The sequence below is a fragment of the Plasmodium fragile genome (genome assembly GCF_000956335.1).
Source record: "Plasmodium fragile strain nilgiri unplaced genomic scaffold supercont1.3, whole genome shotgun sequence".
Taxonomy (NCBI): domain Eukaryota; phylum Apicomplexa; class Aconoidasida; order Haemosporida; family Plasmodiidae; genus Plasmodium; species Plasmodium fragile.
This window is the reverse complement of record NW_012192583.1, coordinates 420,776-437,879: the sequence shown is the minus strand read 5'-3', so window position 1 is coordinate 437,879 and position 17,104 is coordinate 420,776. Positions and strand designations below refer to the sequence as shown.

Here is a 17,104-nt window from a genome sequence, read left to right as displayed (position 1 = left end):
AAAAAAAAAAAAAAAAAAAAGTTGTTACAACTCGTTTGGCATTTCCTTCCTGCTAGTTACTGCAGAGTGGATACTCCCTGCTTTTGATTTGGTCGAAAAAGGGAAAGACGATATTTGTTCCGTTTCTTTTTTTTTTTTTTTTTTTTTGGCAAAAATTTAAAAAAAAAAAAAACAAAACGACCCACGCAGCGCCCCTGCTGTTGTTTATGTTGACATAATAAATTCCTCCTGCGAAAACGCTAAAAAATAAAGATAAGAAAAACAACATAGTTTTTGTATGTGAAATGGACCACAAGAAAAAATTGACTTTCTTTTTTCCATATTTTAAATACTATCTTTTTTGAAGAGGTCAACGTAACTGTGGAGAAAGCACTGCAGTTATAACAACTCCGAGCGAATACTTACAACATTTTTTTTGTGCCTGTGCCCAACCGTGGGAGACAAGAAAAATGAAGAATTATTCTTCCATTTTTTCGCGCTTCATTTGTTACCCCGCTCGATAAAAAATAGAAATAAAGGCGTAAACGTGGGAGAAAAAATGAGCCAAGATGCAAGGCTTAACAATTACGAAGGTCACTTTCGCGGGGCAAATAATTATGGCAAATTTTGCAACCGCGAGGAGAGTCAAAATATGATTCCACGTGTTAGTGGCAGAGGAGTACCAGGGGTTCACTATGGTGGTAATCGCGCGGTGAGGGAACAGGGGGATGTCTGGTGTGGCGCGGATGAAGGAGCTGTACAGAACGGACCCGGGCAAAATAGGTCAGGACAAGGTAGGCAGACGCCCAATTGGGCTTCTACACCATGTGGACATTCCCCCAATTGGCCAATGCAGAATGGGGGTGCATCCTACTGGCGCCAAAGAGGAAGTCCTCATAATAACCGCATAGGAAGGCGCCCCTGGAACCAAGCCCCCGGAGCGCAAAGGCAACACTGGACAAGCAACAACCGTTGGAGAGACCACCACACAGAAGGTTGCCAACGTGAACAACCTGCGCACGGACCACTAACACCAGATGGAAACTATTTAAAAAATTATTTTTCCTCCTACGGGAATGGTTACGCGGAGAACGGTAACGGCAACGGAAGTTGCGAATATCAATACGGTGGCGCCCCCGAGCAGGCTTCCGAAAGGGAGATCGCCCATCCGCATAATGGCGGCAGGGGGGGACCCCCCCGCACCGTTCGTAGTAGTGCCCATAGTAGGACAACTGTTCCTCCGCCACGTTCCGCCTATGCGCAACGGAGGGCGATGTACAATAATGGGTTCCCGCAAATGGATAGCATAAACGGCGATAACCAAGACATGGAGGATCCTTACCAGGCAAGCACCAACGTGGTGGACAATGCGAACAGAGAAGACGATAACCACTGGATGAAGCACACAATGGAAAACTCCTACGAGAGTATAAATTTCCCTCATGGGGAAATCCCACAGATGGGAGGTTCTTATAACTTCCGGCAAAGCAACAACGGTGTGGGATTTCCTCCGACGAGCTCGTTTGTAGCCCCACTGCACAGCAACCGTGCAGTGAGGGGGATGACTCATTGGAAAAAATCGCCGGAAGAAAGATATGCACAACATTGCTCATCAGTTAAGAAGCATGGTGGGAAAAAAAGACAAAAAATGGATTTCTTCTCAAATGTTAGTGAGTTAAAACAAATGGAAACAAATCCGAAGGAGAGAAACAAAACGGATGAAAATGATCATGATGATCGTGATGGAGGTGATGATGATGAGGACGAGGATGGGGATGGAGTTGGCCCCAAAGGAATAAACCTCCAGATGAAAAAAAGTAAAGAAAATGGTAAATTCATTTTTTGCCACTATTGTGATGTAAACATCGAAGCAGAGAAAATGGAGGAACACAAACAAAGTGAGCACATAAAATGCCCCATAGATAACTGCGTGCAAATTTACAGCATTGATGATTTGGATGTGCACCTACTAAACCATATAAAGAATGATAACGATGAAGTGATCCTGAATGACTCCAAAGAAATTGAAAAATGGATCCAGGAGAGAAAAAAAAATTATCCAACGAGAGAAAAAATAGCCATAAATATGAAAAATCATGAAAATGGAAAAAAAAAAAAAAAAAAAAAAACCAAATTGTCTAATTGAGGAATTATTATTTGAGAGCTACTGCTCAGCTGTCGGGCGAAATATATACTTTAAAAATAAGTGGGAGAAATCTATTTTTGTTCCCCTCTTAACAAAGCTGGAACAAAATAACCTGCACAATATGTACAACAACAGTTACTACCCACTTTATAACAACCCCACGGGGCAATATTACCAAACGAATATGCGAAGGAGACCATTTAAACAGAGGCAGCCTATAGACTCCCTCAATATTCACAGAAAGTCTCCCTTGCTATACCAGCTAATGAAAAAGGAAATTTACCTGTACGAGAAAAAGCTGATCAAGTGCATCGAGTTCATCACGCGCAGTGGCTTCTTCGACCACGCCGAAGAAGACGCGGCAGGTGCAGACATCGTCGAAGTGGGGTAGCAAGCAAAGCGCCGCCACGAAGAGGTATTTTTAGGTGAAATGTCACCTGCTTGGAGACGTATGTCCCAATTTGCCTCCACGTCCTAACAAGAATGTATCCCCCCCTGCACATGGGTAAATTTTGCCTTTTTTTTTTTTTTTTTTTTTTTTGTAGCTAAAAATATGCGCGCACATTGTTTGACAACGCTGCGAACCCCTGCGTGCTTCCCCCCCCAAGTGTTTGTTTTATTCTTTCCCCCCCCTTCCACTTGTTCCCTTTTGTGTGCACAAATGAAGTGCCCAATTTGAATTGGAATAAACTATTTGTTTCAACACTGTGTATTATAATACCATGTATAATTTTTGTGTAAAAGGGATTGTTAAAAAATTTTGGTACGGAGGCAGTTCCCTTGTGCCCCCTACAAATTTGCTCACAATGCTCACACATAATGTGTTTAACGACGGGGACGTTTCCACCATTTTGTACAAACGACGGAGATATTGCCTCTATGGCAAAAATGATAATTCTTATTTGCCGCTTTTACGTTCCATATGTGGATTCCTCTACAGCAGCAGCGACTTTTGTCCCCACAACTTTGTCCTACTTTGGAAAAGGAATAAATGGGCATTTCTCTTCACCCTTCTCACACTGTACAAAGTTGAGAGAAATGGGTTTGTTTAATTTTTGCGCAACTGTATTTGACAATGTCCAGCGGGAGAATACGAAAAAGAATAAAAAATAAAGACCACAAAAAAGGAGCGCCTAAATGAACACTTCCTGAGGAATGTCACTCTTGGAAAAAACGGCAGCACATCACACGTAAGTGCAGCTACCCGAAAATGGCAGTTTTCATTGTTACCCTCTTAACATGTTTCTGGCAAAACACAGCAGGGGGCAAAAAAGCAACAATGCTGCAATTATATAAAAAGCTATATGTATGCCTTTACAATAGTACATAAAAAAAAAAAAAGAGTATTTCCTACACCAAACGCGTTCTTCCCCACTATGATGCGTAAGAAGCCCCCAATGGGCTTTGTGACGAAACCACGACTCCGTCAATAGCGAAAAAAAAAAAATAAATAAATCAGCCATAGGAATTGTTTTTTTTTTTTTTTGCCCACATTTGGGAGGATTTACAGCACTTAAAAAAAAAAAAAGGAAAAAAATCTGAAGCTTTTTTTTTTAGCGGACCCGCTTTAACCGCAACATACCATGTGGGAAAAGGCCATTGCAGCGTAGCATCGGAAGAATACCATCCCGGGAGCCGAGAAATTTTCAGCGACCGCGCCAGGGAAAGGCCAATAAGGGCGAGCACATATATATGTATATATATACAAAGCCAAAACGCGTGCACATAGGGCAAAGAAATATTACGTATGTATGTACGTAATGCTATGCATGTATGTATATATAGGCATGCTGAACTTCGTACAATTATAACGAGGAAGTGAAAAAAAAAAAAAAAAAGAAAAAAACGAAGTAGGCATAATATAGTTCCACCTTCAACATTTGTATCACTTCCTTTACCAATAATTAATAGGTAGGAATTTGTGACCCAAATAATAAACCCCCGCCCTCTCGTGCCCACACTTGGGACAGGAACTCCTATGCCCATTAAGGAGGGGGACTGTTTTTTTTTTTGTTACGTTGTTTATTACCCTACGAGAGGGGAAAAAATAGCTGATGTGCTCGAGGTAAAGAAAACGACATAAGCACAGCGTTAACGAGAGGTGACGTCATGATTGAGTTTGTGATTGTTAAAAGGAAGTGAGAGGTAACGACACAGTTTTTTTTTTTGTTTACCGTGGCGAGAAATACATATATGGACCCGTGGTAAAACTTCTTCAAAGGCATGCCACAGAAAAAATGGAAGATAACTCCTACTTTGATGAGGTGGAGAAGTTGTTAGAAAATAAAAGTAAAAACAAGGAGGGAAAAAATGGAGTTGTAAAGAATAGTAGCAGGAGAAAAAAGGAATTAAAGAACAGAGCAACGAATGGAGAGTCGGACAAACCCAGTGACAACGAGAAGGAAGAATATGTGAAAGGTGGTGGAGATGATGAAGGACAACATAATGACGAGTACAGTACGCGAGATGACGAACTCGTTTTGAAAAAAAATTCCCATAAGGCGTTAAATGGAGGAAGGAGGAGCGGTAAAGGAGGGAAAAGTGAGCACCAGGGTGGTAAACATAAGTCCAGAGCGAAGAGGAGGGGAAACCAAGGTGGAGATAGTGAGGAGGATATGACAGGTGGGAGTGATGTTACAAGTGAAAGTGGGAGCGCTCGTGGCAGGCGCAACGATAAAAATAAACAAAACAGAGTGCGAGACGCACCCAGTGATAGCAGTGTTGAAAAACGCAAAACGTATTCATCGGAGGAGTCCAGTAGTGGACACAAAGGAAGAAGGAAGAGACATAAAGATAGGGACAGCCCCGTCAAGTCGCGTAGGGAAGTGTCCCACACCAAGTCTGGCGAGAGTGATGACGAGGGTGATATGGACGAGAAGGAAAGAAGTAAAAAAAAGAGTGCTGTGGAGAGAGGAGCAGGAGGAAGAAGGAGAAAAGGTCACGGAAAGAAGGACCAGAAAAAAAAAAGTGCTCGCCAAAGTGGCTCAGAGAACGAAGCAGAAAGTGATGGAGAGGAGACCAATGGAAAAGAGTCTAACAGTGAAGCGGAGAATAGTGGAGAAGCGAACACTGATGGAACAAACAGCGAGGAGGACAGCGAGAGTGGAAGTGACTCCGGCAGGAGGAAGCGGAGAGACAAAGTGAAAAGTGGTGCCAAGCGAAGTGACAACAGGGGACACAAAAGAAAAGAGAAATCAGATTCAGAGGAGGAGTCAAATGTGTCCACAAATTCCGATCATGGAGAAAGAGGAAGTAAAGTACGAGGAGGGAGAGGAAGAAGAAGCGGAGGAGGAGTTGTGAAGTCGGACCAGGAGGAAGAAGAGAACAGAGAGAATAGCGAAGATGGGGATGATCGGGGGAAGCAAAGGAGGAGACATAGAAGGAGGAGTACTCCCAGTAGTGAACGGGGTTCTGCCACTAAAAGGAAAGGTTCCAATCGTGATGAAAGCAATGATGAGGGTGATGAGGGCGATGAGGGTGGCGACGAATCCGATGCGGAGCGCTCCGGACGGGAGGACGCAAAAAGGAGAAAGGGCAAACACAAGAATGACAGAGAAAGTGAGCGAAAAAGAGCAGAACGAGATGCATCGTCAAGTGGAAGCTCCTCTAGTCAGGAAGAAGACTCTCGAAGGAAGCGGAAAAGGAGAAAAGACAGTCCTAGTATAAGCGACTCGGATTCCAGTGATGGAGAGGAGCGCGACCGCAGGTGTAGAAGTGCCAAAAGGAGGAAACGGGAGAGGCACGAGCTGGAGAAGAGGGAAAGATATCGGGATAGGGAGAGAGAGTATGATAGGGAGAGGGAACGCGCACGGGAACGACTGTGGAAGGAGCGAGAACGAGAAAGAGAAAGACTGAGGAAGGAAAGGGAAGAAGCACGAATCAGGAGGGAAAAGAGAAGAGAAGAACAAAGAAAACAGAAGGAACAGGAGGAAGCTAAGAGAGACGACCTAACTGTGCTGGTACTAAACTTAGACCTAAAGGCCGATGAAAGAGACATATATGAATTTTTCTCAGAGGTGGCTGGAAAGGTAAGAGATATTCAGTGTATAAAAGATCAGAGGTCAGGAAAATCAAAAGGAGTAGCTTATGTAGAATTCTACACCCAAGATTCAGTGATGAAAGCTTTATCGGCTAATGGTTATATGTTAAAAAACAGGCCAATAAAAATACAATCTTCCCAAGCGGAAAAAAATCGAGCCGCGAAAGCAGCAAAACATCAACCTATTGACCCAAATGATATTCCTATAAAATTATATATTGGTGGGTTGTTAGGTCCGCTAGGATACATCTCGGAGCTGGAGTTAAAGCAGCTGTTTAATCCTTTTGGAGAAATTCTTGAAGTAGAAATTCATCGAGATCCTTACACAGGCAAGTGCAAAGGGTTTGGGTTCATCCAGTTCTTTAGAGCATCCGAGGCCATTGAAGCTATGGGGGTTTTAAACGGGATGGAAATAGCAGGCAGAGAATTAAAAGTTAGTTTCGCGCAGGATTCCAAATATATCCTTGCCTCTGAGAAGGAGGCAAAGGAGAAGGTGCTCGCAAAGCTTTTGGCGAAGAAGGCGAAAGCTGAAGAAAAGGTGGAAGAACCCGACAACGAGAAAATTGACAACGATGCTGGTGACGGAGGTGGTCTCATTGCCGGGGCCGGAAGTAAAATTGCCCTCATGCAGAAGTTGCACCGGGACACCATCGCTGACTCAGGGGTAATGAGCGGATAGAGTAGAGAAGCATGGGGAAAAAAAAAGACATTTTTCCGACCCCTCTGCGATTTTATAGCACGTTCATCATATCCTTTTTTGCACTTTTTATGCACCTTTTTTATGCACCATTTTGTTCACTCCGTTTAACACATTTTCCCCTTTCCCCCCTACCCACTTGGCAGATATCGAGCCAGTTCACCACCGCCACCAAAGGCATGATGCAAACGGCAGCGCTGCCTACTGCTCAGCCGAACACTGTAAACAACATCACGCCGAACCTGGTGCTCTGCAACATGTTCTCTCCCAATGACGAAAACATCGGTTCGGACCCAGACTTTTTCACAGACATAATTGAGGACGTTAAGGAGGAGTGCAGCAAGTACGGAAGTATCATCAAAATTTGGTTAGACACAAAAAACATTGACGGGAAGATTTACATCAAGTATGCTAACCACGATGAATCCTTGAAGGCATTTCAGTTTCTTAATGGGAGATACTTTGGAGGTTCCCTGATAAATGCTTATTTTGTGACGGAGGAAATGTGGAACTCGATATGTGGCTAGTTGCGCAACAGAAGCGGCATTGCCCACGTGTGAGCAAACACAACAGTGAATAAGGATATCCCCCACCCCTCAATTGGCAAAAGGATAAAATGCGTAACGCGTGTGTATACCGATGTGCCATTTTTTAAAAAGAGGGGAAATTTTCAACTGTCTCTTTTTTTTTTTTTTTTAAACATAATCCGATGTTAAAGGAGCAGTTGTTTAATTTAATTTTATTTTATTATTATTTTTTTTTTTTTTTTTAGGCCCGTGCCCTCCATTTGAATGTGTGTTATTATCAATGTCGATTTTATGTCAGTCGTCCTTGTGCGCACGACGTTCATCTTGTTTCAAATATGTGCATTCACATTTGTGGGCAAAAAAAAAAAAAAAAATAAAATAATTACTGGAGCGTATGGGGTGTTCTGTAGCTATGCTGTTTTACCTTTTTCCAATTTGTGCAACGCAGTGATGTGTGAGAAAATGAGTATTACAGCCATGTGTTAGTGCCCCTGTTCCATTGTTTCATTTTTGTGTGGCCAGGAAGGTTTGCCTTTTTGTTGGTGACCACTCACGTTTGCATTTGCATTTGTGTACATACACCAGCGCTGCGCAAGGGGGAGACGCGAAAAGGGGACCCCCAATTGCAGCAGTCCCAGCTTCATCATTTGTGTCTATATATATGTGCATATACGAGTAGGCTTCAGAAGGAAAAAGAGCACACGTGACACATAATGAAAGAAGAATGATATGAAAAATGATAAATCTTCAACCAAGGGCAGGACCAACAGTTTATTTTTCACCGCCTCTATTTAATTGACTTTAATTTATCTGCATCCGTTTATACGTGCATTTCGATTTAATTTTTTTTTTTTTTTTTTTTTTTTTTTTTCTTGTCTTACGGGGTTAACTACACATAATTTCATTTTTCACATTTACCATTTAGGGCCGTCAGCAGAACATGCATATCGCGAAAACAACCAAAAAATATAAACTATAAAATAGTAAATAAAATAAACGAACAGAGCTCGGAAATTCATCAATTTGATGTGGTGTATAAATTTATTTTTTTCCTCTCATGAGTAATGCGAGCTCATGTTGACATGCACACGGGGATTAGCCACACCCGTTTGTGTATGTATTTGTGCGCACTTGTCCACCTGTTAGCAGAGGGGCGAGTGCTCATACCATCGAACAGATGGACGAAAAAAACAAGGCTAAGAAAGCGTAGCACGGGTTATCCTTCCTTTTACCCTTAAAGTTGTAAACGGCGCAGAATAAAGTGAAATAAAATAATTCTCTTTGTATACAAATCCCATTTAACCACACACCACATAAGTGTAGCTTTAAAAAAAAATATAAAAAGCTTGTGTTATAAAGGCGCCCGTTTACGATAATTTCACTTTTATGTTGTTCCCGTTAGGTAGTATTTTGCTGAACAATCGTGGACGAGTCCGTTTCGGGAGATGTGGAAAAAAAAAAAAAAGACATTTGACGTGATAGAAACCGATATGATTTTATTTCATCCCATTAAGTGTGCTCTACGGAATGTCCCTCCTTGCAGGACATTTGCTTTTGTCCATTGTTATAGGGGGTCTTCCGCGAGGGGTGACCGCTTCATCGAACACGCACATGTGTGTGCCTATGCATATTCGCGTAACCTGTCCATTTCCCCCTTTTTATAGATTGAGCATCCATGTCACCACCACTTGTATACCATGTGCACTCAGATTAATTTAGCCAGCCGCATGGACCGCGCACAGTGGAAAGCGCATATGCCTTAGGAGGATACACAGGTTTTACTAAGGTGAAATGGTTTCCCCTTTTTCTTTGGCCCCTGGGTTTGTACTTACATTTACGTAGTGTATACATACACATATATATATATATGCATGCCTTTTTCAGGTTTTTCACAGGGCTCATTTGGCGAATGGAAATAAATAAAATAAAGGGGTATTTCTCCTTCCTCACATAAGGTCAACGTTGTTGTCGTATGTGACCAAAGCAGGGGCGCTACATTGGTGTGATAGAAATAGGGGGTGTGCTAAGAAGGTTGTTTCCATTTTTATTAGATCGGTTATGTAACGTTACATGTGTGTTATGTCATTGGAATTTTCGTTCCCCTAAGTAGCGTCGAGCAGTGAGGGGAAGGTTACACTACGACCTCTTCTCCGTCCCGCTGGGCCTTTCCCTAAGCAAATATGCAGTCAACAATGGGTCTTCTTCCCCCTTTGTCTATTTTATTTTATTTTTTTTTTTATTCGCACGAGAGGAACGGTCTAGGAAGGCTTCATCCCCCAGTGCGTCCTTTTTCCGAACCGTAAGGCGTATATGCATTCAACATGGCGCAATGGGGGATGGTTCACGTGGGAACTATTTAAAAAAGGGGAACACAATGAAATATCTCAAATTTTGTTCCTTCGTTACAAATTTGTTTTGCCATGGCACAGGGAAAGACACGTAAAGTAAGAACATTAAATTTGTTAACTACAAGGTATGTGGATTAACGCTTCTTCTATTAATATTCTTTTCCCAAACTGTAAGCCGTGCGTTTTTTGTTTTAATTTCGTGCAACCCGTTAGGGAATGCGGCATTTTTCTTCGCGCAAAAATGTCTTTTAAGGAAAAACGCAATGGGACGGAAGCACATGTACAGGTTAAAATGGAAAAAAAAAAAAAAAAAAAAAAAAAAAAAAAAGTTTCAGCGTTATTCCTTTAACATGTTCTTTAATTAGAAAAAAACGCATCGTCTGTATGAATATATTATTATGTTTTTTTTTTTTGTTCCTGCTTCCCGTGCGGAAAAATTGGCGGAGGCGGCTGATCCCCGTATGCCACATTTATTATTGCCATTTTTAATTTTTCTCCTCACGCGCATTCTTTTTATGCCGTATTAGCCTGCTTTACCTGCCTTGGGCAGTGCGAAACAGGGCGCTATTTTATTTATTTTTTTTTTTTTACTTGTTTTTTTCTCGCCGCGCCCCATGATATTTGAAGCAATACTCGCGCAGTATTTATGATAATAAAAATATTATGTGACGATCATATAATAATATATACAATAGTTTTATGTGTATGATTGTTTGCTTCTATCGGCACCATCGGGGCGGACAGAAATGTTGCAAGCGGCCTAGGAAAGGAGAAAAAAAAAAAAGTACTCAATGATAAAGGAGCGCACGAGCGCATGGTTAAATAATATATAAATAAACAGGCGTCATTGTGAATTCTTTCAGACGATTTTGTGTTGAACAGTGTTTTTCCAGCCAAAGGGTACCCAACCACCACGCGTATACTTACGCATACATATTATGTACTGTGTTATTTACGCCGTCTGTACGGCGCTTTTTTGCGACATATATATTGGCGCCCGTCCCCCGACTGCGCGCATGCGCAACTTTGCTTTGTTGCGAAGGGGAACAGTTCTGTAACGCAAGCGACTCGCAAAATACTATACTTTTGTATGCATAGCTTTACATATGCGCATAGTCCTTTTATGTATTGTTATACCCCCATATGCCCATGTAAGCGTGTTTTGTTGCGTCCTCTCTGGTGCTAACTTTTGCCATGATATAACGGCATTGTCCGCTCTGTTTGCAGGTCTACCAAAATTACTGTTTTTTTCCCCCTCCCGTTATATTTGAGCAGTTGCCTTCTTTTGAATTAACCCGTTTTATGTTGCTGTTGACTGCCCATTTGGGGTCATACAAGGTTAAAAAAAATATTATATATTTTTATATATATAAATAATATATAAATAATAGAGGCCCACAAGAATTTATTCCTCCCCAGTTTACTATTTATAATTTTATTTATATTTTTTTTTTATACCTCTTTATAATATCGTTAATTGTAATTATATATATTCCTCCATTTTTGCGTTCTCGTGCTTTTTTATATGTTGCCGAAAGGGGGATAACACGAATTCGTTCCTTTCTGCAAAGCTACACGTGATAGTATACTTTGCGCTTACGTTTATATGAACAATTGTAAACGTGCGCTTCTGTAGCACGTCCTGTTGCTTGAGAAGTTATTTATTTTTTTGTTTAAGTCAAACCGCTTATCCCCCTCCGCTAACTCGTTCAAAGCATACATTTGCCATCAGAGGCATATTTTTTTCTGCAGGGCGCCTTTTTCCGAGCAGCTATACGACTTGTGAGTTGTACGAAGGAGTAGTGCCCTTGAGCCAGATCTCTTAAGAAGAGCAGATTAGAGCCCACTGTTTTTAAAAGCCGCTATCCTCATCTGCACAAAACCATACAAGGCATTTGTTCCATTTGTAAAAAAAACAACTGTAGCCAACCGCACAGATAAAATAGAAGCCACCGCGACGTCATCATGGGGGCCGAAAACAACTTTGACGGTTTATCCTTCTTCGAGAATAGTGAATTCCCAAACATGAACCGGGATTTTTTAAGGGCATCCATGGACAGCACCAAAAATGAAGAACAAAAGGGGCTCATACAAAAGGCAATAAGTTTATCAAAAAAAGGAGCAGAGAATATACAAAAGGGTATTAAAAAGACGCTCGAAAAAACGAATCTAAATAATGCCCCATCAGTAGTATCCAATTCAACGACTGCAGAAACGGGATCCATGTTTTCAAATTTTCCACTCTTTAATAGTCAAAGTAGAGAAAATGAAACCAACTCCTTCTTTGCCTTCACCAGTGCTTTGTCGTATAAAAATTTCCCGCTTTTCTGTTTATTTTTTGGAGTCAGCATTATGTTTTTTATATTATCATTCTTTACTTTACCCATGATTGTTATCACTCCGAGACAATTTGGCTTCTTCTTTACCCTGGCCTCCATCTGCTTCGTGACCTCGCTGGCCTTGCTGAAGGGCTTTTCGAGTCTCTATTACCATTTGATGGAGAAGGATCGGTAAGGCTTTTAATTAGCAGCCGATTGACGGTGCGCGAAGCGACAAAAGTGCTCATTTGTATTATACCCATGTTCACCTCACCACATACATGTGCCACTTTTTCCCTTTCCCTTAGGCTCCCATTCACCGCGGCGTACATTTTGTCCCTCCTCTCTACTCTTTACTTCACCGTCATTAAGCCCTTATATTTATTGGTATGTTGAAAGAAGACCCGTTGTTTTTTTTTTTTTTTAGCACCCCATGTGAAACAAAAAGGGGGGCACCTCTGTGTGAGCAAGTGTCCACACCGTAACATTACATGCGTATTCCTACCTCATTGCTCATATCACCTCCATTTTCCAATTTTTTACAGGCCTTGATTACATCCGTTGTGCAAGTATTCGCCCTCATTTCTTTTATAGTGTCGTACATACCAGGTATGGAGAAGCGAGAAGGGTTGTAGCTAGCTTGTCTGCTCCATCCGAAGTGACACGCCATGTGGTGCTCATCCCGAATGAGAAGCAGCATTTTTTTTGTCCGCTTTCACCATTTTCACCATGTAAAGATGCCACTTATTTTGTTTTTTTTTCATTCTATCCCATTCTTTCTGTGCAGGCGGTGCAGGAGCAATTAAAATGCTTCTAACGACTTTGTTCACGTATATCAAGAACTTGTTTCGAAGAGGCAATTCATCAGATTTACCTTTTTAATTTAATTTTATATATATTTTTTTTTCCCCCCCCCATTGGAATTAATTTCATCGTGTAAGCAATTATTCTCCTCTTTTTTTTTTTTAACATCCCATGGCCATTTGGTGCTAGCAAGTTTTTAAATTGGACCTCCGTGGATGTGCCCACAGAGGACAAAGTTGAAAGGGGTCATTGCCAATGGTGTGTAGATATAACGTAAAGGAAATGAAGAGCAGTTGGAAAAAAAAAAAAAAAAACGTGAGATAGAGTCACGAAGAGGACGCCATGTCAATAAGTTTAAAGCCCCAATTTGTGAATCGAATTATTTCTCCGTCAGAAGAGCATCGTGTCTACTTTACAACCATGATAAAGCACGAAGAAGGGGTCCATGCTGTAGCAAATTTTTTTTTTTTTTAAGTTTAACTGATGTGCCAAAAGTGGGATGTGCTTTTCGCGCAAGCACGAACACAGCAAAAATTTACGAGAAAATTAAAAGGCGCCCCCGCTTGTGTGTTTGCGTGCATATATGTCACACTGTAGACGTAATCCATTCCGTGTGCTACATTTGGGTGTGCTAACATACCTTACAATTTGTGTGCACACCCGTTCATTCTTTTCCCTTTCATGTTCACCCGTATAATTCCATTGCACGTGTTTCCCCTGTATTTTATTTTATTCTTTTTTTTTTTGGTGATCAATTATTCATAATTTAAATTTAAAAAACTATACAATCTAAAGTTTTAAAAAAAAAAAAATTATGATCCTGCAAAAAATGGCTGTATTGTGGAATGGACTACTTTCGTCGGCGGGGTAGCCATTGATATAATAGCATCCCCATTTTTCTTCTGTGCCCAGTTTCATTCCACGCGAGGAGTATAAATGTGAGGCTAAAGTTGGCATGCGAGCACATCGTTTAACCACCATGGATAAAAAAACCCAGTGAATGGTGCTGCCCTTCCTTTTTGCCGTGCGCAGATACACGTTTCTAAAAATGGCAGAAAAAGAAAAAAAAATTTAAATCGTTCAATTATTTACGCAACAAACAGTAAAGGAAAAACTTTTAAAAATTAGTAATTACTTCTTTTGAAGAAAAAGGGGAAAGAGACAGGAGAGGCGGATGAAATGATATCGATGGAGGAAACGAAAAAGAAAAAGAAAAAAAAAAAAAAAAAATTAATCAATAATTTGCATGAATACGACACTATAATGCATCTTTAATAAAGAGGGGAAAAAAAAAAAAAAAAGAACCAAAAAAGAAGCAAAAAAAAATAATAAGATATGGGTACTTCGAAACGGAGGTAGAAACGTAGCAGCAATATTATGTGTATGTTTTAACTCAGAATGATCTCTGAAAAAAACGTTTGCTACTTTTTTTTTTTTTTTTTTTTTTTTGTCCATGGATAAACGTTGTCTAATTCGCCCACGGACAACGTCCTCCAATTCGCCCAAGGGTTGCGTGGCCATCATCAAACACCCCTCCGTTTGGGGCTTCCTCCAGCTTGTCTCCACTAGGGGTGCCATTTTGAACGTAAATATTGTAGCGTAACCCGCACGGGGGGAGAAGGGACTTTCTCGAAAACAGATCTGGGTTATAAAATTCTCCCCCCAAAGGTACATTCCGTTATGTCTTTTTTTTTTTTTCCGTATCCCACAGCTTCTCCCTTTCATGCACATGCGCCTGGGAGGTTGTCCAAGCCACTGCATCGAATGAGGTCCTTGTTGCAGCTGTCGGTAGCGCACTGGTAGCATCTGTCCGCACAGGGGTTGCCGAATAGGCAGGGGAGCCAGCAGTTGGACTTACCACAATCAACAGATTCTTTAAAGCAAGTAGAACAAGTATCAGAAAGTTTTAAGTTTCGTTTGGCTAGCTGTTCTTGAACGCACATCATGGTTTTCTCCCCTGACCCTAGGTTATCAACAGAGCACTGTAAAAGGCTGCTAAAGAATTTATTGCTTGGGGTAAGTTGCAATCCTTTCCCATGTCCAACACCCTCTGGTTTCGTATCATCAAAAATGATTTGTTTGTCCATGTCAGATTGGCATCCATTAGTTATATTTGACACATCAGATCCTTGTACTTGTAATTGGCATCCATTCAAATGCTTGGTTATATTTCTAATTAAAAAATTAATTGTTTCTAATTTTAAATCATTTAATAAATCTGAACCAAAAATCAAATGAGGTATTCCTATAATGATAAAAGACTTGTTGTCATCACATAAGCTTTCTGATTTTCCATTTTTAATAATATTTGAAATTCTATGTAGTAGGTTCCTTGGGTTTATTTCATTATATCTTCCACTTAGTAATTCGTTAATGTGTTGACTAATAATATTTCTGTTTTTCTTGGGTGCATGTGCAAGGATGATGTTGACGGAGTCCTTCAGCATGCTATCATGTTTTATTCCTCCTAACCAACTGTTTTGAAAGCTATTTAATAAATCCTTCCTCCATCCTCGATGCCAGTTCTCTTCAATTCCTTTGAGGAAGTCCTTTTCTCGTTCTCCTAATATGTTATTAAACCAATTATGTGCCGTTACTCCTTCGGCGTTGGAAAACAGGATTGGTGAGAACCCCAATTTATTTTTCATCTCCTTTGTCAGTAGCGTCACTGCTACGACGCACGTGCGAATGAGGATATTTTTTAGAATTGCCATTGGTTTATGTTGCTACTCGGGTCAAGCACCGTGTGGGCTTTTTATATAAAAGGCGCAAAGGGGTTACGTGTAAAGGGGAATTTTACGCGTCGGCAAAAATGTACATATATAAAGCATATGTATGTGTTCACATGTGTATACACCCATATATGTGCGCGATGATAGGTGCATACATCTGCCGCAACGACTGGGGTGTGCCCTTCGAGAAGTCGAAAAAGGGGCCCCCTTCGGTCGGTTAAGCGGTGAAGCGGTTAAGAGGCTGGATGGCTAGGCAGCCTCAACAGAGCGAATTCGACAGGTGCGACTTTTACAAATTGGTCGCTCGAATTGCGCCGCCTCGATTTATGCTGCCACGAATTTGCCAGCGCAGGTCGCCAAAAAACAAACAACTTCCGGTTGCGGCGACGAAAAAATTGCTACGCGCACGCAGTGGAAGTACAATGGACGCAGGGGGACACACACGCCTTCCCAAAGTACACATAAACGGACGAGAATATTCACGTATATAAATTTATTTGTATCTTCGCATCAACGCGCCATACGCATAATTATATAAAAACTCCTTTAACTTGCTTCTTGTTGTTGAGGACTGACATACGCAAGCAATCGACGGGTGGAGAAAAGAAAATAAAACAAAAAAAAAAAAAATGCAAAGTGTTTTAAGATATATTTTCGCGAATTTTCTAATCGAAAAAATAAACATAAGTTGAACAAAATTCTCCTGGCTAGTTGATTATAATTCGGGTATCCCGAAGGGGGGAAAAAAAAAAAAAATAAAAAAGAAAACGAAAAGAAAAGAAACAAAACGGAATGGGTGACGAATTAAGGCAAATGAGCGACGAATAATGAACTTCTGGCGAACCAAAAGGGCACTTAAAAAAAAAAAAAAAGGAAGCAAAACGGTAAACGCAAATGCAATTAAAGTACTCGCCCGCGGCAGGCCAACTGACCAACCCGTTTTTTATTCCGCGCAGACGCTTGCTGCGCTATCGGGTATCGGGGTCAAGTTTACGAAGGGACGAGCAGGAGGAGCTTTACAAAACGCGTAACTAGGTAGATAAAAAAAATATATCCGATGAAACGAGGCAACCAAATAGAAAAAAAACGTTCAGTGGGTTATGATGCTAATAATCACGGTGATAATAAAACTGTGGAAGAAAAAAAATTTCTACTTAAAAAGCACACATGCACGACTTCTCCCTTTGTTCTTATTCGCAATAATTATCCAAAAAAAAAAAAACAAAAAAGGGAAAGCCTCGCAAGAAGCACATTTCGCTCGTTACCATATATATATATATAATATATATTTTTTTCAACTTCTTCCTCGTATATAAAACTAGTTCATTCCTACGTGCATCTGCTCCCAATGCTACAAACATGAGCAGTTGAGGAAAAACCCATTTTGAATTTTTTTTTTTTTTTTACCTATTGTGATTTGGAAATGTAAAGATTGTATGTACAGTTGAGTAAGCCCATTTATTACCTTCTTTCTTGATCTTTCCAAAAAAAAAAAAAAAAAAAAAAAAAACGCA

The 17,104-nt window shown here is 40.7% G+C and overlaps 5 protein-coding genes across 5 annotated transcripts; 4 read left to right on the top strand and 1 right to left on the bottom strand.

Moving 5' to 3' along the window:
* Nucleotides 1-538: 538 nt before the first annotated feature.
* Nucleotides 539-2,125, top strand: AK88_00414 (uncharacterized protein; the record flags this gene model as incomplete). Its single annotated transcript, XM_012478065.1, has 1 exon — nucleotides 539-2,125. The coding sequence occupies one exon, from the start codon at nucleotides 539-541 to the stop codon at nucleotides 2,123-2,125; it is 1,587 nt and encodes a 528-aa protein (XP_012333488.1).
* Nucleotides 2,126-2,246: 121 nt separating this feature from the next.
* AK88_00413 (uncharacterized protein) lies at nucleotides 2,247-2,516 on the top strand (the record flags this gene model as incomplete). The annotated part of the gene is made up of 1 exon (XM_012478064.1): nucleotides 2,247-2,516. One exon carries the CDS (start codon nucleotides 2,247-2,249, stop codon nucleotides 2,514-2,516), a length of 270 nt encoding a protein of 89 aa, XP_012333487.1.
* Nucleotides 2,517-4,362: 1,846 nt separating this feature from the next.
* Nucleotides 4,363-7,388, top strand: AK88_00412 (uncharacterized protein; the record flags this gene model as incomplete). The annotated part of the gene is made up of 2 exons (XM_012478063.1): nucleotides 4,363-6,828; nucleotides 7,008-7,388. The coding sequence occupies 2 exons, from the start codon at nucleotides 4,363-4,365 to the stop codon at nucleotides 7,386-7,388; spliced, it is 2,847 nt and encodes a 948-aa protein (XP_012333486.1).
* A 4,313-nt stretch (nucleotides 7,389-11,701) lies between these two features.
* Nucleotides 11,702-12,936, top strand: AK88_00411 (uncharacterized protein; the record flags this gene model as incomplete). Its single annotated transcript, XM_012478062.1, has 4 exons — nucleotides 11,702-12,246; nucleotides 12,363-12,441; nucleotides 12,600-12,663; nucleotides 12,842-12,936. The coding sequence occupies 4 exons, from the start codon at nucleotides 11,702-11,704 to the stop codon at nucleotides 12,934-12,936; spliced, it is 783 nt and encodes a 260-aa protein (XP_012333485.1).
* A 1,643-nt stretch (nucleotides 12,937-14,579) lies between these two features.
* On the bottom strand, nucleotides 14,580-15,572 carry AK88_00410 (uncharacterized protein; the record flags this gene model as incomplete). Its single annotated transcript, XM_012478061.1, has 1 exon — nucleotides 14,580-15,572. One exon carries the CDS (start codon nucleotides 15,570-15,572, stop codon nucleotides 14,580-14,582), a length of 993 nt encoding a protein of 330 aa, XP_012333484.1.
* Nucleotides 15,573-17,104: the final 1,532 nt, after the last annotated feature.